A 23,053-nucleotide genomic window follows, 5' to 3' on the forward strand; every position below is an offset into this window, starting at 1 on the left:
TCATGTCTCATTCTTCTTCCTAACCAGAGCCGTAATTTCTCTTGTCATCCAAGCTCCCCTACTCCCACCTGCATTGCACTTCATACATGCCCTGAACTCTGCCATCACTCCTTTACAAGCATCCCACATACTGGACATTCCTTTGTCCACAAACAACCTACCCCAAGGATGAGAGGAGATCTCATTGAAACATAAAAGATTGTTAAGGGTTTGGACACGCTAGAGGCAGGAAACATGTTCCCGATGTTGGGGGAGTCCAGAACCAGGGGCCACAGTTTAAGAATAAGGAGTAAGCCATTTAGAACGGAGACAAGGAAACACTTTTTCTCACAGAGGGTGGTGAGTCTGTGGAATTCTCTGCCTCAGAGGGCGGTGGAGGCAGGTTCTCTGGATGCTTTCAAAAGAGAGCTAGATAGGGCTCTTAAAGATAGCAGAGTCAGGGGATATGGGGAGAAGGCAGGAATGGGGTACTGATTGGGGATGATCAGCCATGATCACATTGAATGGCGGTGCTGGCTCGAAGGGCCAAATGTTCTACTCCTGCACCTATTATCTATAAATCACTTTCAGGAAACTTGTACTCTTAGATCCTGTTCTTTGATAATCACCAGGTTCCTGGCATTTACTGTGAAAATTCTACCTGGATTTGACTTCCCAAAATCCAATATTTCCCACTTTTCTGAATTAAATTCCATTTATCGTCCGTTAGCCCACTTATCAGGGACCCTGCTGTAATCCTCATAACCTTATTTGGCTATGATCCCACCTATTTTAGTGTCATCTGCAAACTTACTAATGGTGCCTTGTACATTTCCATCCGAATCATTGATGTAGGTGGCGATGTGTATAGTTGAGGCAGAATCGTTCACCATATAGTATGTAAATAACATATAAATGAGCACTTGAAGAGCTATAACCTGCAGGGCTGTGGACCAAGATGTAACGGGTATAGCTTGGACCCAATAGCAGCACAGAATCAGGCAGGTATAATTGGTCATGAACTTTATTACGATACTGTAACACAGAGTAGTAACACAGGAATGGGTACACCGTACTCACACAGAGGCTCAGGATTGAGCGAGGGTTCCGAAGAGGGGCAGGCAGGAGACGTAGTCGGGGTAGCGGAAGGTCCGGTAACCAGGAGATCCAACACACGATGCAAACAAACCAGCGAGGGACAGACGAAAGGAGAGTCGAAGCCAGGCAGGAAGTCGAGGAGCCGTTGCAGGGATACACCAAACAGCCCAGGAGAGAGGCAGACAGAAACCAGGAGGTACGGGACGAAGGCCGTGGTCGGGGACAGAAGGCTGAGGTGATATCCGGGAAGACGACAGGACGGAATGGTCAGGGGCAGGCAGGTTCGAATCCGTGTAGTCAGTCGGGAAATCGCTGGAGAGTCTTGCATGAATGCTGAGAACAATCTGGCACTGTGTGAACGGTGAGGAGAGTCTATATACCGGGTTAATAGGTGATCAGAGGCAACTGAGTGCAACAGGTGAGGAGAGTTGGGCTGATGAGAGGGGAGTGGCAGGCAGGTGAGGAGAAGGAGGGACCGGTGGAAAAGTACTGGGAGGTGAAGTGGATGAGAATGAGGAGAGGGCAGACTGTCACACAAGAGGTGCGTGGACATAATGTCTTCCATGGCTGGAGTTTTATTATTAAATCCTGGTGGAGCAGGTGCTCTCAGCATTAAATGACATTGGGGGGTTTTTCCCCAGCCCATTCTCTTGTACAAATGCTTTAATATTGCCACAGTTAGCAGGAGTAGCATCATCGATCCTCCTTTCTAACGGGGTAACAAGGGTGTTAACCAACTGATAGAAAACTGGTAGACTGATAGAAACCATCTACCAGCGAAGATGAGTACTTGTGTTAAGACGCGTTGTAAGTTGAAACTCTGGTGGTTTGGGAACTGTTCTATTTTTGCATCCCATCATTTGGTGTTATGTCTAAAGTTGTGATTTGCCACGTTCGTAATATCCAATTTGAAAACTGCATTCACCTTCGAGCAGTTGAGGAGGACAAATCCGTCTTTGTTCTCAAAACGAGCGGCAGTTCTTAACCTGCAATCATTACATTGGCCAGACATCGCCGACCACAAACTTGTTTTTACAAACGTGTCTTTATTTTCATTCCAACGCGAGACCTACATTTTGGAACAAAGAATGAATGTGTAGTTCTGTAACAGTCCCCCTGTGCATCGGCTCGGCTCGGCTCGGCTCTGAAGTGCAGCCACATAGAGAAGTGAGTCAGTGTTCGGGCAGAGGCATTCCTGAAAGTGGCTAGTTGATGCTGGGGTGAGGGCGGTGTCCTGAATAAATCCCCTGCTCCAACTACACATCCCACTTTCAATACTCATTCTCCCAAAATGGGTTCACTGGCTCGGCTGCTGCTCGTCACCTGGCTGTTTCTACCTGTATTTGATGCCGAACCGGGCAAGAAAAGAACAGCGCGTCAACGAGACGAGGAGTTAATTGAAAGGGTAAACATTTCTGCCTTGTATTTCGCCCTTAACTGCGTTGGGAGGAGTAATAACGAAGTCTTTTTGTTGCTGAAGTTGTTAGTTAGATTGGAGGAAGCAATTACATTGAGGACGTTGATGAATTCCGTTCGCAAGTGGTGTCTTGGATACGTACAATTGTCCAGACAGTGAGGAGTAGTGTAGACATTAGTGTACATCCTTTGGTTACACAGAAAAGCTGGAGAAACTCAGCGGGTGCAGCAGCATCTATGGAGCGAAGGAAATAGGCAACGTTTCGGGCCGAAACCCTTCTTCGGGCCGAAACTTTAATCCTTTCCCTTGGCCATTAACAACTGCTGGAAGAATGGCGGGCAGGGAAGTGGTGAACCAGAATGTAGTTTTAACCCAACAAACAGCGAACAATGGCCCGTTTCCTTTATCATCATTACTTGTTTGCATATCTTTTATTCATGTGTGTATATATTTATATTATGGTATATGGACACACTGATCTGTTTGTAGTCAATGCCTACTATGTTCTGTTGTGCTGAAGCAAAGCAAGAATTTCATTGTCCTATCAGGGACACATGACAATAAACTCACTTGAACTTTATTTCTCCACATCATCATCCATATCTCTCGTTTCCCTTATTCCTAACCAGACTGAAGAAGGGTCTCGACCGGAAACGTCACCCATTCCTTCTCTCCAGAGATGCTGCCTGTCCCACTGAGTTGCTCCAGCTTTCTGTAGTTTTAGGCAGCACTGAGCAACTTTCTCCAAATTTCAGGCCAGGAAGAGTTGGAAGTTCTTTATGTGAAAAAAACAGTTTTAAGTTTTCCAACTAGAATGTTACCATGACAGTTGTTTCGCTGACCTTTCAGTAAATTCTCATTTGCTGGCCAAATGTTTGATGAGCAAAAATCCAAACATTCCAAATTATGAAGTAATTCGTTTGTTATGCCTTGGATGCATTTTATGAGCACTAGATCACAGAGGAGTGGGGTAAGAAGGTCATTTGATTTTGGATCCTAAGCCTATAGAACAGAACTATTACTCTGGATCAGTTCCTGTGGACTGGAGGGCAGCCAATGTAACTCCACTTTTTATAGAAAGGTGGGAGAGAAAATGGGGAACTAGTTAGCCATACATCGGTAGTGGGGAAAATGCTGGTCGATTATTAAAGATGTTATAGCAGCGCATTTGGAAAGCAGGGGCCGGATCTGTCAAAGTCAGCATGGATTTATGAAGGGGAAATCATGCTTGACTAATCTTTTGGAATTTATTTGAGGATGTAACAAGTAGAATGCATAAGGGAGAGCCAGAGGATGTGGTGCATCTGGACTTTCAAAAAGCCTTTGACAAGGTCCCACACAAGAGATTAGTGTGCAAAATTAGAACGCATGGTATTCGGGGTAAGGTATTGACATGGAACTGGTTGGCAGACAGGGAGCAAAGAGTAGGAATTAACGGGTCCTTTTCAGAATGGCAGGCAGTGACTAATGGGGTAACACAAGGCTCGGTGCTGGGACCCCAGTTGTTTACAATATATATTAATGATTTAGACAAGGGAATTAAATGTAACATCTCTAAGTTTGCGGATGACACAAAGCTGGGTGGCCGTGTGAGCTGCGAGGAGGATGCTATGAGGCTGCAAGGTGACTTGGATATGTTGGGTGAGTGGGCAGAAGCATGGCAGATGCAGTATAATGCGGATAAATGTGAGGTCATCCACTTTGGTGGCAAGTACAGCAAGGCAGATTATTATCTGAATGGTGTCAGATTAAAGGGGAGGTGCAACGAGACCTGGGTGTGCTTAGACATCAGTCACTGAAAGTAAGCATGCAGGTACAGCAGGCAGTGAAGAAAGCCAATGGCATGTTGGCCTTCATTGCGAGAGGATTTGAGGTTAGGAGCAAGGAGGTCCTACTGAAGTTGTACAGTGCCCTGGTGAGACCACACCTGGAGTATTGTGTGCAATTTTGGTCTCCTAATTTGAGGAAGGAGATTATTGCTATTGAGAGAGTGCAGCGTAGCTTCACCAGGTTAATTCCTGGGATGGCAGGATTGATGTATGATGAAAGAATGGGTCGACTGGGCTTGTATTCATTGGAATTTAGAAGGATGAGAGGGAATCTTATAAAGACATAAAATTCTTAGAGGATTGGACATGGTCGATGTAGGAAAAATGTTCCCGATGTTTGAGGAGTCCAGAACCAGGGGTCACATTTTAAGAATAAGGGGTAGGCCATTTAGGACTGAGATGAGGAAAAACCTTTTCACCCAGAGAGTTGTGAATCTGTGGAATTCACTGTCACAGAAAGCAGTGGAGGCCAATTCACTGGATGTTTTCAAGAAAGAGTTAGATTTAGCTATTAGGGTTAAATAAATCACGGGATATGGGTTTGAAAACGGAGTGGGGTACTGATTTTGGATGATCAGCCATGATCATACTGAATCACGGTGCTGGCTCGAAGGGTCAAATAGCCTACTCCTGCACCTATTGTCTGTTTCTAAATCAGGACCTTTCCTGTTATAATTTTCCTGACATTTTGACCACAGTTATAATTACTATGATTTTTCCCAAGAAGTTGCAAATATTATGGTGTAAATTGAAAATAAAACGTCAGATACAGGACATTTTAAATAATAATGGTAAAGACCCTGGACTCCTAGACTGTTGTATGTCCCGGCTGCAATTCCACTGTTCTCTGGCCTTTAGGTTTCACTTTCATTAAATCCTGCCGCACCTTCTCCTGCCCTGCTTGCTGTTCATGACTGGAATGTATCTGTTTACTGTTGCAGATCAATCCAAATGTACAATGTTCATGTGCATGTTGGATTTTGAGTATAGGAGCAGGGAGGTTCTACTGCAGTTGTACAGGGTCTTGGTGAGACCACACCTGGAGTATTGCGTACAGTTTTGGTTTCCTAATCTGAGGAAATACATTGTTGCCATAGAGGGAGTACAGAGAAGATTCACCAGACTGATTCCTGGGATGTCAGGACTTTCATATGAAGAAAGACTGGATAGACTCGGCTTGTACTCGCTAGAGTTTAGAAGATTGAGGGGGGATCTTATAGAAACTTACAAAATTCTTAAGGGGTTGGACAGGCTAGATGCAGGAAGATTGTTCCCGATGTTGGGGAAGTCCAGACCAAGGGGGTCACAGTTTAAGGATATGAGGGAAATCTTTTAGGTCCGAGATGAGAAAAACATTTTTCACACAGAGAGTGGTGAATCTGTGGAATTCTCTGCCACAGAAGGTAGTTGAGGCCAGCTCATTGGCTATATTTAAGAGGGGGTTAGATGTGGCCCTTGTGGCTAAAGGGATCAGGGGGTATGGAGAGAAGGCAGATACAGGATACTGAGTTGGATGATCAGCCATGATCATATTGAATGGTGGTGCAGGCTCGAAGGGCCGAATGGCCTACTCCTGCACCTAATTTCTATGTTTCTATGTTACTTGAAATTCAACAAAGCAGGATTCAGTGATGGGCAGTGATTCACTAAAGTGCTTGTTGTGAGCTACCTGTGAGCCACCACAACTTCCCTTCCTCACTGCTTCACTGGGAGCTAAGCTTGCAAATTATGTTTCTGCCCATTCAGCCGGTAACTCCTACCTTCTTTAGATTGAAGTCGCACAATTTCATTACTGGCCGCTCCTCGCTACAATTTCCTACGGAACATGTCATCCATCACTTTGTTGTGGACAAATGTACTGGCCTCATTGAAACTCCATTAATGGACGGCAGTGTACTGTCCTTACCCCTGGCATAGCGATACTAACATCTACTACTCCAGTTTCCTGGTGAAATATTGTTGTTCTTTTGCTCCATCGGGCATTGAATGACACTGAAACAACACATTCACTCTGTGATTTTATTTTCGGGACACCTCTTTCTCATCTGAATCACCTCACTTGCTTCTTTAGAAACTGCTCTGTTAATCTTCCCAAGCAGTCCTTCAACGATGTCTTCTCACATGGCCCTTCCACTCGTAGATCCTGATCAACAACAAGGCCATCGACAACTAGTTCTTGTGGTGCTTGCCACCCAGAACACATTTCACATTCCACACCCACTGACATTTCCATTTGCTAAAATAAAACTAATTTTCATGTCCTGATGGATGTTCATCAACATCAAATGTTAACTCTGTTCTTTTCTCTCCAGAAGCTGTCCGTTCTATTGAGTATTCTCTCTTTCCCCACAACAAAATCTTTATTTTGTATCATAGAAACATAGAAATTAGGTGCAGGAGTAGGCCATTCGGCCCTTCGAGGCTGCACCGCCATTCAATATGATCATGGCTGATCATCCAACTCAGTATCCTGTACCTGCCTTCTCTCCATACCCCCTGATCCCCTTAGCCACAAGGGCCACATCTAACTCCCTCTTAAATATAGCCAATGAACTGGCCTCAACTACCCTCTGTGGCAGAGAGTTCCAGAGATTCACCACTCTCTGTGTGAAAAAAGTTTTTTCTCATCTTGGTTTAAAAGGATTTTCCCCCTTATCCTTAAGCTGTGACCCCTTGTCCTGGACTTCCCCAACATCGGGAATATCGATCCCAATAGTTTTACAAGGAGTGATTTATACATTACTTTATATAATTCACTCCATGTACTGTAATATAATCAATTTCATCAATATATTGAATCATTCTTGATCCCTTTGGACAGCAACATTTGATGGTAACTGCTGAGTTGTTTTCTCTCTCATCAAATGCAGTATAATGAGATATGCAACCGAGGTTCGCCAGGTATTCCTGGCCGAGAGGGTAATCCTGGAGCAAATGGCATTCCGGGAAGCCCAGGAATCCCAGGACGTGATGGAATCAGAGGAGAGAAGGGTGAGTGTATGCAAGAGCGCCTGGAGGAGCCTTGGAGAGTCAACTACAAGCAATGTGCCTGGAAAGCACTCAATTACGGCATTGACCTCGGCAAAGTTGTGGTAAGTAATTGTTTGATTAAAGCACTTGGACATGCACTCATTTAATGAAACACAAATTATTCACTAATGTAAAGAGATCAGCAGATGGTGCTGAGGAAGAGTTACAACATGAATTCAAATTCTTCTTAGGCTCTTCAAGACCAAATACAGCTATTTTCATGTTATGGGGCTCTTCATTGAAGCTCATTGTTGGATTTACACCATTGGCTAATCTCACCACAGCTATTTAACACTTTAAGAATTTGCCTGGTGAAGAGCGGTAAAGAAGGCATATGAAACGCTCCCCTTCATTGGTTGTGACATTGAGTTTCAGAGTCAGGACACAACACTTTGCAATTTCTTGTGGTTTTTTGTTGCAGCTTTGTAGAACATTGGTTAGGCTGCATTTTGAGTATTGTGTGCAGTTAAGGTTGCCCCAATAGGAAGGACAATAGACAATAGGTGCAGGAGTAGGCCATTCGGCCCTTCGAGCCTGCACCGCCATTCAATGTGATCATGGCTGATCATCCAACTCAGTATCCCGTACCTTCCTTCTCTCCATACCACTTGATCCCTTTAGCCACAAGGGCCACATCTAACTCCCTCTTAAATATAGCCTGTAGCGGCAGATTTTTCATATCTTTCAGGTAATTAGCACCCTAGCCACTAATTGGATGAGAATGGATAAGGGGAATATCTAGCTCTCTCTTGAAAGCATCCAGAGAACCTGCCACCACCGCCCTCTGAGGCAGAGACAAGGATGTAGACGCCTTGGTGAGGGTTCAGAATAGGATTATCATGAGGCTGCTGGATTAGAGGCCATGAAATACAAGAAGAAGTTGGTCTTGCTGATATATAGAGTCCACACCTGGAACAGAGGATAAAGTAGATGAGGTTGGAGGAGATGCAAGTGAACCTCTGCCTCAGCTGGAAGAACCAGCCGTGCATGGGGTAGAGGTGAATCGACCAGCACACTGGCCTATGGAAGGAATTCCAAACCTGTTTGGTGGTTCAAGCTTCTGTGCCTTCTGCCAGATGGGAGCATGAAATTTAAAAAAAAACGGGGTAGGACAAGTCTTTGATAATGTTGGCTGCGTTACCGAGGCAGCGTGAAATGTAGATGGATTCAATGGAGGAAAGACTGGTCTATGTGATGGATTTGGCCCCACACACAACACTATGCAATTTATTGTGGTCTTGAGCAGATCTATTCACAAGCCAAAAAAAAACACATAAAGTGCTGAAATCACTTCGCAGGTCAGGCAGCATGCCTGGAGAACATGGATGGGTGACCTTTTGGGGCAGACCTTTCCTCAGACTGATTGTGAGGGGGAGTGGGGAGTGGGGGAAGATCTGGAAGAGAGTAGGGCCAGGGCAAAGCATTATTACCTGCCATTGTTACGAAGCAGTGAATTGTACCCACCGACAAGTCTTGATAGCCATATCTTTGCTTGTGACAAAACACAATAGGCAAGGCAAGACAAGGCAACTTTATTTATATAGCACATTTCATACACGAGGCAGACTCAAAGTGCTTCACATAAAAACATGTCATACAATAAAATGAAATAATAAAATGAAATAAAATAGAACTAAAAGAAAAGAAAAGCAAAATTAAAAATGCATTATAAAAAGTGCAAAAGTTAAAAGTGCAATGTAGTTAAGATTTAGCTGAAAGCTAAAGTAAACATAAAAGTTTTCAGTCTTGTTTTAAAAGTGGTCAAAGTTGAGGCAAGTCTTAAATCTTCAGGAAGTTTATTCCAGTTATTTGTTGCATAGTAACTAAATCCTGCTTTCCCATGTTTTGTATTTACTCTGGGAATCACTAACAATAATATTAATAATACCTGCAATCAGAAATGGATTCCTTTGTGTATGTGGGTTATTCAAAAATTGTCACAGTAAATGTGGTTAGGTAAGGAGGAAAAAGTGGCTTTGGGGTTTAATTCCTAAAGCTGCCCACCACAGGTATTTTCGTCATAGATTTCTCATGCAGTTATTTATTGTGATTGGTTATTAATTTCATTATAATTTAGAATATATTAATCTAGCAGGGAAATAAAAGGACTTTGAATTTTTCTCACCCTGCAATTGCCATATCCTATTGTAAATACCATTACCTGGCTAGCTGAGGTATTTTTTCTGGACTTCAAGTGTAAATCAAAAGTGTGCTTTTGCCCTACATTCTTGCCATTGACTAATTGGTTCAGATTAGTGGGGAAATGTTGTCATTTTCACTGTGCAACAGAAGATATTTCCCCCATGGAATTTTCAGCAGTTTTCCAGCTGCAGAAGTTTAGAAATTGTGGTTGGCAATTAGCTGTTATTTGGTGAACTATGCTGCACTGAATGAGAGCATTTGATCTGATTTGATTTGATTTTAATTTATTGTCATTGTCTTCAATGAAGAGACAACAAAATTATTTTTCCCTTACAGTCATACAAGAAAATAAAATAAAAAAAACACAAAACACAGAACACACTAGTCCACAACACAAACATCCCCACAGCGGTAACAAAGTTCCTCGCTGTGAGGGAAGGAACCAAAGTCCAGTCAACCTCCTCGCTGATGTTCCCCGATGTTCACCCGTGGTCTTGGCCTCCCGAGCACCCTGTAGTTGCTGCTACAGGCGGCCCGATGTTCAGGCCCTCTCGCCGGGAACCTCTCATGGCCACCTTCCACAGGAGTCCGCGGCTCCCGATGACCACGGGCGCTGGCGACCCCCGGCAAAGGGTCCCAGGACTCCGCGATGTTAAAGTCAGCGCCGCCCGCGTTGGGCGCTCTGCACCCACAGCTCCGCGATGTTGGAGCAGCGGCCCAACGCTCCGGAGCTCCAAGCGGTGATCCCAGGAGGGCCTCGCCCGCTCCGCGATCTTTCCACGCCTCGCCGCCGCTGCTGAAGCTCTGGTCCGGTCCCGGCAGGAAAGGCCGCGCCAATCTAGCTGGTGGGCCACGAGGGGGGGGGGGGGGCGAAGACGCGATACGGATAATAACCGCATCCTCGCCAGGAGGCGACTGAAGGACCTTGCCCTACCCGCTTCCCCCCCACATAAAATACCGAAAAAAACTAAAAAAATCACACCCTAAACATAACAAAATTAAAGAAGACAGCCAGACCGTGGGCAGAGGCAGCTAGCAACAGCGCCGCCAGTGTGAAGTTGCAATGATTTTCGCTAGTTACAGTGGGAAATTACCCTATATATTTCAATGAAGGGGTGCATTTTCAAGAGACCAGAGAGAGTAGTTAGCGTAGACCTTTTTAGACAATAGGTGCAGGAGTAGGCCATTTGGCCCTTCGAGCCAACACCGCCATTCAATGTGATCACAGCTGATCATCCCCAATCAGTGCCCCGTTCCTGCCTTCTCCCCAAATCCCCTGACTGCTATTTTTAAGAGCCCTATCTAGCTCTCTCCTGAAAGCATCCAGAGAACCTGCCTCCACCGCCCTCTGAGGCACAGAATTCCACAGACTCACCACTCTCTGTGAGAAAAAGTGTTTCCTCATCTCCGTTCTAAATTGGCTTACTCCTTATTCTTAAACTGTGGCCCCCGGTTCTGGACTCCCCCAACATCGGGAACATGTTTCCTGCCTCTAGCTGGTCCAAGCCCTAACTTTATTTATAGAGCAATTTAAAAAGAACCACTGTTGCAACAAAGTGCTGTACATGACTAATCATGGACAAAAAATTATTACACGACAATAAAAACATTAAAAGAGAGAGTAAAAACAATTTAAAAAAACCCCATTAAAAACACTAAAACAGGAGCAATGTCTCATGCAGGGTCAAAAGCCAAAGAATAGAAATGGGTTTTAAGATTGGTTTTGAAGATGGACAGTGAGGGGGCCTGTCTGATGTGCAACAGCAGAGTGTTCCATAACGCCGGAGCAGCAACAGAGAATTAACTATTTTATATGTGTCAATGAGATTGCCTCTCATCCTTCTAAACTCCAGAGTGTACAAGCCCAGCTGCTCCATTCTCTCAGCATATGACAGTCCCGCCATCCCGGGAATTAACCTTGTAAACCTACGCTGCACTCCCTCAATAGCAAGAATGTCCTTCCTCAAATTAGGGGACCAAAACGGCACACAATGCTCCTGGTGAGGTCTCACTAGGGTTCCGTACAACTGCAGAAGGACCTCTTTGCTCCTATATTTGATTCCTCTTGTTATAAAGGCCAACATGCCATTCGCTTTCTTCACTGCCTGCTGTACCTGCATGCTTACTTTCATAGACTGATGAACAAGGACCCCCAGATCCCGTTGTACTTCCCCTTTTCCCAACTTGACACCATTTAGATAGTAATCTGCCTTCCTGTTTTTGCTACCAAAGTGGATAACCTCACATTTATCCGTATTAAACTTCATCTGCCATGCATCTGCCCACTCCCCCAACCTGTCCAAGTCACCCTGCATTCTCATAGCATCCTCCTCACAGTTCACACTGCCACCCAGCTTTGTGTCATCTGCAAATTTGCTAATGTTACTTTGAATCCCTTCATCCAAATCATTGATGTATATTGTAAATAGCTGCGGTCCCAGCACCGAGCCTTGCGGTACCCCACTAGTCACTGCCTGCCATTCTGAAAGGGACCCGTTAATCCCTACTCTTTGTTTCCTGTCTGTCAACCACTTCTCTATCCATGTCAGCACTCTACCCCTAATACCATGTGCCCTAATTTTGCCCACTAATCTCCTATGTGGGACCTTATCAAATGCTTTCTGAAAGTCCAGGTACACTACATCCACTGGCTCTCCCTTGTCCATTTTCCTAGTTACATCTTCAAAAAATTCCAGAAGGTTAGTCGAGCATGATTTTCCCTTCGTAAATCCATGCTGACTCGGACCGATCCTGTTACTGATATCCAAATGTGCGGCTATCTCATCTTTTATAATTGACTCCAGCATCTTCCCCACCACAAATGTCAGGCTAACTGGTCTATAATTCCCTGTTTTCTCTCTCCCGCCTTTCTTAAAAAGTGGGGTAACATTAGCTACCCTCCAATCCATAGGATAATGGATGTGTCGATGTTTACTAGAAATATGTACATTGTTATTTTCAGTGATCCCCAGTCCTCAACAGTTTGTGATCTCTGTAGAAATAGAGTCCATGATAGCAAGCACTTTACCCTCCAAGCAAACAACCCTTGTGTGTTAGATTAGGGACTATTTGCACTTAGCTATGGTTTGCTCTCTTACTCTGTAGGAGTGAGTTGAGTGTACATGTGCATTATAGTATGTCTGTGTGATGTGTATGCCATGGTTGAATAGCTGGGAATTTGTGCAATGCATGCAAAGTGTACAATGTAAATGTTGCAGTAATGAATGGTATGTATGTCCGGCTCCTTTTTTTTCAATGCACACAGAGAGTGGTAATTTTGAAGCTCTGACAGGTTTCCAACACTATATCAGGGGAGTCCTGTGTAGACATCTAGGGGTGTGGAGAGAAGGCTTCGGGTATCTGAGTTGGATCATTTTCAATTGAATGGCGGTGCAGGCTCGAAGGCGCCCTTTCTCTTGTGTTTCTATGTTACATTCAATGCTCATTTCCGTCAGCTCTAGGGGGTGTTCTTCAGGTATCTTCATCATTTTCAAGAAATTCCATGACGGGCCCTTTCTCTTGTGTGTTACATTCAATGCTCATCCGTCAGCTCAATACCTTCAGCAGTGGTTGGAGTTATTGATCAGCTTCCCATTCAGAGATCCAGGCAGGACTTGAATCAGCACAGGTCACTTCTAACAGCTCTCCAGAAAATAATACCCGCTATAATGCATTGATGCAAAGATATCATAATTGGTGCTGTTTCAGTGCACAATTAATTAATTAATTAATGCGCAATTTCTTCTTCAAGTTGAACCAGGGCCAACTGGCCAGGTCCCTCCACACATTGCGATCGGAGCCTTTAGTTTACTCCTCCGCCTGCAATATCTGCAGCATTCATTTTGTTGGAATGTGGGAGGATGTTTGTAAGGCTGTTAAAACGCCACCAAGAAGAAAATGAATACACTGTGTCCAGACAGGCAGAGGTGCACTTTGCATTGCTCATCATTATGCCACCTAGTGGCTAAAACTAATCATTCACAAATCTAGTCATATTTTCATTTGTTTTCCCATAAATGTTTTTGTAAGTGCCTTGAGATACATCGGTGTTTGTACTTAAATTCTGCTTCAAGAGGGATCCTTTACGGAAGATTCGAGGTCTGTGGAATATTACCAGAGCAACATTGCATCAAAAGTCTTCTCACCCACCACACCACCTCCAGGTCCCTCAGATCGGCCGACTTGGGGTTACAGAACATCCCGCGGTCTAGGCATAAGCTCAGGGGCGACCGTGCCTTTGCGGTTGTAGCTCCTAGACTGTGGAACAGCATCCCCCTTCCCATCTGAACTGCCCCCTCCATCGACTTTTAAGTCAAGACTTAAAACTCATCTCTACTCCCAAGCCTTTCTTAACGTCCTCTGAGCACGGGCTATATGTATGTAGTGATGTTTGTATTTAATCTATGAACCACTGTTGTTTGTTATACAATTCTTATAGCTATGTTACAACATTTTGAGATTTAAAAAAATCAAGTCTGTAATTTATACCATCACATAAAGCATAAAAATAAGTTTAATTTGACACCTAATTCACTTTCATATCTCAAGTATTTAAAAAGGTATGGCCATTTTCATACTCGGAAATTAGCATCTTGTTCCCTATTGATTTTCTATGGACATAACAAAAAAGCTGTGATCGTGTGCTGTCAAAAGGCCATAACCTTCTTAAAAATTAAGAGAACTGAATGAAATTTTCAGTTATCGTAGATTGAACCATTCTGAAACAAATATAAAATAATCTTACTCGGATGACCTGAAATTAAAGCATATAATTAGTTAGTTACCCAAGTGTAGCTAATTTCAAACTTCAATTACTAGATCTAAACATTTATCCATTTCTTAATAAATGATTAACATTTTTAAATAGCCCAAGTGTCCAAATAATATTCATAAATAATTCACAATAAAACATGATTTTGAAATCTCATTTACATTAATTTATAGGCCAAATGGAAGGAATTTAGTGTTCAATTGCTGTAAATTAAAGTCCATTTTAAATCAGCTTTCCAGTGGGATCCTGTGGAACGCGCTGGTTTAGAACGTTCACATTGCGGTGGATTTGTGCCCTCAAATGACCAGAAAAATACTGCGGGATATAAAGAGCCCAAAATGAGCTGCTCGCAACTTTAAACTTTGCATAAAGGGATCTTAAGAAGCCCTTTTTAATGTAAAAATAAGCTACATACCTTCTGTATACAACTCCATGCGGCCATGTGGTTGCGTGAGGTCGCGGGTTTAGAGAGTGATTTTTAAACTATTATAACTATTATACAAGGCCATAAAAACTAATAATACCTTTTGCGACGGGGTCTTTCAGCGATTTTCCGTTAATGATTTACTAGGCTGAACATCTTCGATTGGAACAACCTAGTAAAAATCGCGTTTTAAACCCGCCCCCCTCGAAACGGCGCCAAAATCGCGCACATCCGCAGCGCCAGATTTTCAGCGACGCTTCAGGTAGGCTTAGCAACATACCTAATTCTTACACCAATGTAAAGCACTTTGGCCAACGAGAGTTGTTTTTTAAATGTGCTATAGAAATAAAAGTGACTTGACTTGACTCAATGAAAACAACATGGTTACTGAGATGATCCAACCCAGTTGAGCACAGCTGGAAATACTTTGTTGCACATCAATGACAGAAAGGCATCATCTGTAAAAGGCACACACCCCATGGCTGGCACACAGCACCATATAATTACACGTTGTCAGCGAAGACTGCAGGGTGCAACATAAAGTTTCAGCAAGGGAATTTAATGTTCCAATGAGTGAAATGAGGAAGGGAGGAAGAATGTAGTGCATAAGGAGATGTGGGATAGACTGGAGCACTGGAGACAGTGCAGAGGAAGCAAAAGCCTGTTCTTTCATGCTCTCTCTTTTTTCTTTTTCCAAAAACGTTATTCAGCACGATCACAATTGTAAGTTACAATGTATCAATTACTCATTATAGTACAATGATGCATTCATTATTTACGATACTCTCAACCCCACGTGGTGACCAGCGCCCACAGAAGGCCTCCAGCGTCCTCGTGGTCACGCGAGCACGGACGCAGGCCTGGAAGAGGGGTAGGCAGCTGACTCTGGCCTGACCATCGACCGCCCGCTGCCTGGACCCGCGAATGGCCACCTTGGCCAGGCCCAGAAGCAAACCGACAGGGAGATCCCACCCCTCCGATTGGCCCTTCCCGCTCCCTGCCGTGTCCAAACACTAGAATAGTGGGACTAAAATGCAACAAAAACTTTAGGAACAACCCCTTCAGATATGGGTATAGGGGCAGCAACCTCACACACTACGTATACGTGTGGAACACGGTCTCTTCCTCGCTGCAGAAAATAAATGTGGTGGACAATCCTGTGAACTGACTCGTAAGTTTATTACATGCCACCGCTCTGTGCAACATTCCCCAGCCCAGGTCCCCAATGTGAAGGGGGACGACTCCCGTGTAGAGAGACCTCCACTGGGGACCGTCCCCTCCTTCAGGTGGTAATACGGACGGCCAAGGTGTGTCCGGACGGAAGACGAAGGCAAAGAGGTGCAGAATGTGCAGGAGCGTTCTGTACAGTATGAATCTCTTCACATCACGAAACAGCCGCTGGGCATCTCGGAAAGGCGGCTCAAGTTGCGTGTGGACCTGGCGCCCGAGAAATATCCCGGAACCTGGGACCAATGAGTAAATCCGACGGAGCGGGGGTAAGCTCAGTCAGAACCACTCTAGGCACACGCCTCTCCTCGATACCCACCATGACAGGGTGAGGACCAGCCACTCCCGCAGCCACAACAACCCCCTCCCCCTGTGGAGCAACACGCTGGCTGAAAACAACCCAATTCCTCACTCTTAGCACATCACGATAGAAACTAGGCAAACACTGTCAGGTGGGTTGACTGATGCCCGCCACCGGGAGCTGCAACACCCCCCCTTAGTCTTGCAACAGTCTGCAGTCTCTTGACATATTTGTTCCTCTGATTCCCATTGACAATCTGGGGGCCTTCAGATCCTTTTTTTGCTTAAGATTGCCACTTATAAGAGAGGAAATCCACAAGGCAGAAACAATTGAGGAAGGTTACATACCAAAATGACACATCTGTTTCATGTTCACCCTCATCTAAGGACACCACAAACCACCATGCCCCATAATGTGTGTGATTGAAAGAGACAGGATTATTAGGCGTAGGTTCATGTTTATTGTCACGTGTATTGAAGTACAGTGAAAAGCTTTGTAATATGTGCCATCTAATCAAATGAGATAACACTATGCATAAATATAAACAAGCCAAACTCAAGTACAATAGATAAGGTGAACAGAAAGATACAATTCTCAGCATTGTAGTGGACATGTATATTAGTGCTAGTGAGAAATGCTATTGTGTAGGAAAGTGTGACCTTGAAATGATTTACTGTGACCCTTCATTGGAGCCTCATGAGGGATTATTCATTGAAGACTTACTCTGTGAAACTCCATAATGACTGGATGGTAACCTGATTATTATCTAGCATTATGCATCACTCTCAGCTGCTGCAACTTCAATGCAGAGCATGCACTAAGAATGTTGAGCGATGGCCCAAAGCAGTCCACGTCCCTGCCAGTGTCTATTTCTGCAAAATTGGATTGATTCAAAGAACACACATTTTGCGTAGAGGTCAGCATTTTTTTAATGTCCCCACATCAGGAATTATACTTCTTTGGTCAAAGAATCATTTTCTGAGGCGTTATACAGTGTGCAAATGTTCCTGCAGAGCAGGATATGAGGAATTATAATGTCATCTGGGCCATCTCAGCAAATACTGGTGAAAAATAGAGGGGAACTACAAAATTATTGTCTGCTTAAGGGCTTTCTCTCCATCCACAGCTCATTATCATCCATTCAATCATAGCTCCCCTCCTCTAAACTAATGCAAAATGAGGCCAATGGTGATCTCCCATGATGACCTCTTTCCCTTGTCATGTTGCTCCCTCCGGCAATTTATTTGCATATTGTTATTGCCTTGACATAATGAGGTGATGCAATGTACAGCAAACAAATGATGTGAAGACGGTCATAAACAAATGAACACGATACGACGTATGTTTTTTTCCCATGATGTTTTTGGTGCTTCCATGGCCCTGCAACAGCTGTTGGAAGCTGGGGAGGTGGAGAATGGCCCTTGTCCCCAGGAACCATTGGAATCTTTTCCACTGAGTTTGCACTCTGGGTACCTTATTAAATGTAACTCTCATGGGCATATCAAATGCGCTTCTGATAAAGGGACTGAATCTCTAAGAATCTCTGTTCCCAAACCATGCTGTAATTCATCCCGACAAAGCACTTTCTGCAGCATATCTGTAGTAGTTGGTGAGAGAACTACTCACCAACTACAGGAAATGCCGAGTTTCTTAAGCCTTCCAAGGAGGTAAAGGCATTGGTGTTTTGAACTTGAACTTGAACTTTTGTGTCAGAATTTGTAAATTTAGTTGGATTTGTATTGGGTTGCACAGTCATGAGTGTATTAGGAGTAATGAAGGGGGCTGAGGTCACACTTACATGGAATAAATTCACACAAACTACAGGACCTGCCCAACATAAATGTCATTATTCACTATGCAGAAAACAGGCAGGTTCTACAATGGAAACACTAACTTAGTCTCAGATTATCTTCCAGAAAGTGAAGGTGAAAATGAACTCCATAATTTATAAAGACAGAGTGCTGGAGTAACTCAGCGGGTCAGGCAGCCATCTCTGGTGAACGTGGATAGATGATGTTTCAGGTTGAGACTCTTCTCTCGTCTGAAGAAGGATCTCAACCCAAAACGTCACCCATCTATGTACTCCAAAGATGCTGGAGCATCACCAGAGAAGACACCCAGCAACTGGTGATGTCCATGAATCATCAGTCCATGGCGATGTCCAAGCAGTCATTGCATGCAAAGGATATGCAACAAAATACTAAACATGACAACTTTCATTTACATGAAATTGCTGTCCCAAACATTATGGTGCCCTGAAATGGGGGGGGGGGGGGCCCCCGTACAAACACTGCAGTAATTTCTACATGATGAAACCAAAATGTATAAAAATGGTCTTTATTAAAATCAGAATGTGCACTTTAACCACATATGATTTTTTCTATTGCAAATCTCAAATTGTGTACAGAGTCAAATAAATAAATGACAGGTCTTTGTCCCAAACATTATGGAGGGCACTGTACTTGCACTTTCAATTCTCAATTTTCTAATGTTTGACCTTTGCAATCATCCTAATATTTCTGCAGCAAATGATCAGCAGAACTAAACATCAGTTTATATCTTTGATATCCGTGCAACTACTGCAATTATTTGATCCTCTGCTATTGAAGGAGACCCTGGCAAATTTGTTAATTCATCCATGCACCTCCACCCACCCATGGAAACATTTTGTGGAGTACAAAGGCAAAAAAAAAAATGATGGGTCTTTGTCTCAAACATCATGGAGGGAACTGTATCCATTCATAATACCCTTCTCCTTCTGTGACATTCAAAAAATGAGTATATCTCAAAGATCCCTGTTTTCTGCAAACCTTTAAGGTACTATCAATGAATACAGCTACTCTTCCTACCAACAGTATCATTTTGTACATCCCTGCATTATTTTGCAATGGTACGTGATGTATATTTCATCAGTCGCTGTCTGAGCTCATTGCTTGATATTATCCTCCTCATTATTTACCAGATTTCCGAATTTAGTGTAATTTGCAAACTTTGAAATTGTGTTCTCTATTCTCAAGACCAGGTCATTAAACGATCAAAAAGAACAGTTGCCGGCTAATATCTGCTGTTCAATCATTGATCTTAAGACTTGCTCATCAGGTAAAACAGTGTTGTGATTCATTTATCGATCGATACAGCATCAAAACAGGCTCTTTGGTTGATCGAGTCCACGATGATCATCGATCATCTGTTCACACTAGTGCTCCATTATCCCACTGCCATATCTGTTCCCAATACACCATTTTACCCACTTGTTTATCAAGAATCAATCTACTTCTGTTTCAAAAACATTCAGTCTTTGGTTCCACTGTTCTCAGATGAATAGAATTCTAAAGACTCGCAACATTCAAAAATGTTTGTATGATCTTTGTACGTCCACTTATTTTTTAACTGTTTTTCTTTGTTTTCACTAGCCTAATGAGCCAAATATCTATTTCCCCAGCTTGTCCAAACCTCATATTTCTCTCACTTCTCCTATATTGCATTAACAGATCTTCTTTCATCTATGGAGAATTGTATTGTTCTCGTGATCCTATTCATACTAATGTGTCAGCCATCCAATTTCTTCTGGGTTTCAATGTCAGCTGATTTGATCTCTTTCTCCTTATACTGCCCATTCTCCAAAAAAGAAAAGGCAACTGACAGAGAGGGAAGTATCTCGGAATCAAACCTTGTAAGAGGTACTAAAAGATAATTCAATGAAACTTCTCATCAAAGAGATGTTGAACAAATAGCCTAATTGACCAAAGATAGCTGGATTTATTCAACAGTTTGTCAAAACTGACAATGTTTTCAGATGTTACCAGTGGGTCAGGTGTAAAAGAGAAATGGGAGCAGACCACACAGATACTTGCAGATTTCTGGATAAATTGGAGCAGAAAGTTTTTTCAGCTTTTTAGGAATGAGAGTATCCATCCAGACAACAAAATGGCAACAAGAGGTGGATTGTTGTGGTTAACCACATCAAAGCTGGAGCTAGGGAGTAGGAATTTTGAACCATAATCTTGATACTTTGACGAGAGCCTTTCTTCAGTGCCATATCAGAGGCTGGGCCATGGTTGAAATGGTTCACACACAGAGTTGTAAGAGGAGTGTGTGAATGGAGGTTGGAGATGGAATAATAACTCGCAAAATGTTGAGTGTTTTTTGAAAAATAACGACAGAGGAACAATAGTCAAACAAGATAGACGATTATCAATATAATGAAGAAGGACATTTTGTTCAGGTTTAATGTAAACTCGGTAAAGCAAACTGGAATTTTGGGCTTCGGGATGATGCAAGGGGAGGTATGAAATTGATAGATACACCTTCAGAATGGAAGTGGCTGGAAACCTTTGGGTTAGTTTGGGGAAAGAGCAAAGTAGCAGAGCAGGTAGTTGAATAAAGGATAACAATTTTAGTGACAATCTAACTGAAAGTAATTTATTTTATGCCTCACATTCCAGAGCAGTGCTTTAAATCTTGAAAGTTCAGAATAATTATTTATTTAACTATTGGAAGATACTGCTTCATTGCAAGAGGCAAAGATTGTCCCGTGCAAAAGGCACTTGACATAAATTCGAACTACATGTAACTATTTATATGAACTATCAGTTTTCACATCTAATGTATATGCTGATATTACTGAAAGGACACACGATTGCACGGGTGAAATATGCAACATTTCATCTATTGTAGTTAAAAGTAAATGCCACTGCACAGAAATGTTTCTTGTCTTTATGGATATTTGTGTCTTTTTTCAGGAATGCACATTCACCAAGATACGCATGGACAGTGCTCTCAGAGTACTGTTCATTGGTCCCCTGCGCCTGAAATGTAAAACTCCCTGCTGCCAGCGTTGGCACTTCACATTTAATGGAGCAGAGTGCAACGGCCCACTCCCAATTGAAGCTATCGTTTATCTTGACCAAGGAAGCCCCGAATTCAACTCTACTATCAATATACATCGGACATCTACAGGTTAGTTTTGAACACTTGATGTCTACAAGCCGCTTACTGTTATTTCTGTAAAAGAATACTAATGCAAACTTCTTCCACACTAATCATCAAGGTGATATCCTTGGTTTCCACAAATTTCAGCTCGAGTAGTACCCGAGTTCTGGAGAGGGAGGAATAAGCCTTGAGACTTGAAACTGAATCTTTAAATATGAACTTCTCATGTGAAAATGGGCACCAATGCATCTTAAGTTAAGAATCAGGATTGGACTTCTCCCACCAATACATTGGGGTGGGAGATTGCAACTTTCACGTGGTCCACCCTGTTTCAACTAATGCAATCAACCCGATGTGCACAAACAAATAGATCAAACAGCTTTAGGTTGTGCACACCATGTGCAAGAAGACCAATACATTTTACACCGACATCTGTTGTCATTCTGGTGCATGATTCATAGCAAGTTGTCTGTCCTGTGGTCTTCCCTTATGTTTGAATCACCTTCCACATTAAATTATCTTCAGTGTTGAACAGAATTTTTTTTTAATCCTTTTCTTTCAGTTAATTAAGTAATTTCATAAGGAAAGTTGCCACACGTGCATGTGGAAGTTGGGGAGAAAAAGGATCAGGCAAATGATTGTACTTGGAAAATGTGGGTATGGTGTGTAATACGTCATCTTTACAAGGGGACTGGACTGTGCCTTAAAAAAAACTAAATGATTTGTCTTGGTTGCAGATTTCTGATAATGTTCTATTTTTGTTTCAGTGGAAGGGCTATGTGAAGGGATCACAGCTGGTCTTGTGGATGTTGCACTCTGGATCGGGCTGTGTGCAGAAGGGTACCCGCAAGGTGATGCTTCCACTGGCTGGAACTCAGTATCACGGATGGTTATTGAGGAGTTACCAAATTAATTTCCATTCTGCAAATGCAGTCCTGAAAAACCAATTTGCTCCCCCATTGAAATTATATGATGGAAAATTATGAACTTCACAAAATAAATTCACTCGTATTCTTAATGAAAAATAGCAGTAACTGAAATGCCCAATGAAAATTGATCAACTTTGTTCATTTTAATAGAATGATCACATTTAATGTGTTAGTACTTCAATCTAAAGTTCCAAGGACTATTATCAAAACAAATTTTTAGTGTAGCGAACCAACTTAAATTTAGATGGCTAGGATCCATGTTTTCAATCTCTGGATAATAGTAATATGGTATCAGCTGTCTATTATATATTTTGCCTGATGTCCATACAAATGTGCGGCATACCAAATCATATTATGCAAAGTCAAATTTATCTACTATATCAGGGGTCAGCAGCCTTGTTCTACATTGGGGCCAGGATGCATGTCTGTGAGCAGATGGTGGGCCACATCTGTCACGTGTACACATAGATCCCGCCCCGGATGGCAGGCATCTAATCCCGTGTTCACATAGATCCCACCCCTTCAAGGACTCCACCTGCAGCACTGGCCTTCTAGTTACGGGTGCTCACGAACATGGCTCTGTCCTGAAGGTGGTGGCTCAAATACTCATACATTCCCGGTCTATTGACAACCCCGATCCCGACAGTGTGTTTAAGAAAGAACTGCAGATACTGGAAAAATCGAAGGCAGACAAAGAAGCTGGAGAAACTCAGCGGGTGAGGCAGCATCAATGGAGCGAAGGAATAGGCAACGTTTTGGATTGAGATCTTTCTTCAGACTGGTCTCAGAGCAACGTCAGCCGCTTCTGAAACATAGAAAATAGGTGCAGGAGTAGGCCATTCGGCCCTTCGAGCCTGTAACGCCATTCAATATGATCATGGCTGATCATCCAACTCAGTATCCTGTACCTGCCTTTTCTCCATTCCCCCTGATACCTTTAGCCACAAGGGCCACATCTAACTCCCTCTTAAACA

The 23,053-nt window shown here is 43.1% G+C and overlaps 1 protein-coding gene across 1 annotated transcript; it reads left to right on the forward strand.

Moving 5' to 3' along the window:
- Positions 1–1,791: 1,791 nt before the first annotated feature.
- On the forward strand, positions 1,792–22,485 carry LOC129696754 (collagen triple helix repeat-containing protein 1-like). Its single transcript, XM_055634898.1, has 4 exons — positions 1,792–2,482; positions 7,194–7,415; positions 20,961–21,177; positions 21,918–22,485. Exons 1-4 carry the CDS (start codon positions 2,369–2,371, stop codon positions 22,061–22,063), a joined length of 699 nt encoding a protein of 232 aa, XP_055490873.1. The 5' UTR covers positions 1,792–2,368; the 3' UTR covers positions 22,064–22,485.
- Positions 22,486–23,053: the final 568 nt, after the last annotated feature.

Source organism: Leucoraja erinacea, chromosome 4 (assembly GCF_028641065.1).
Source record: "Leucoraja erinacea ecotype New England chromosome 4, Leri_hhj_1, whole genome shotgun sequence".
Classification (NCBI taxonomy): Eukaryota; Metazoa; Chordata; class Chondrichthyes; order Rajiformes; family Rajidae; genus Leucoraja; species Leucoraja erinaceus.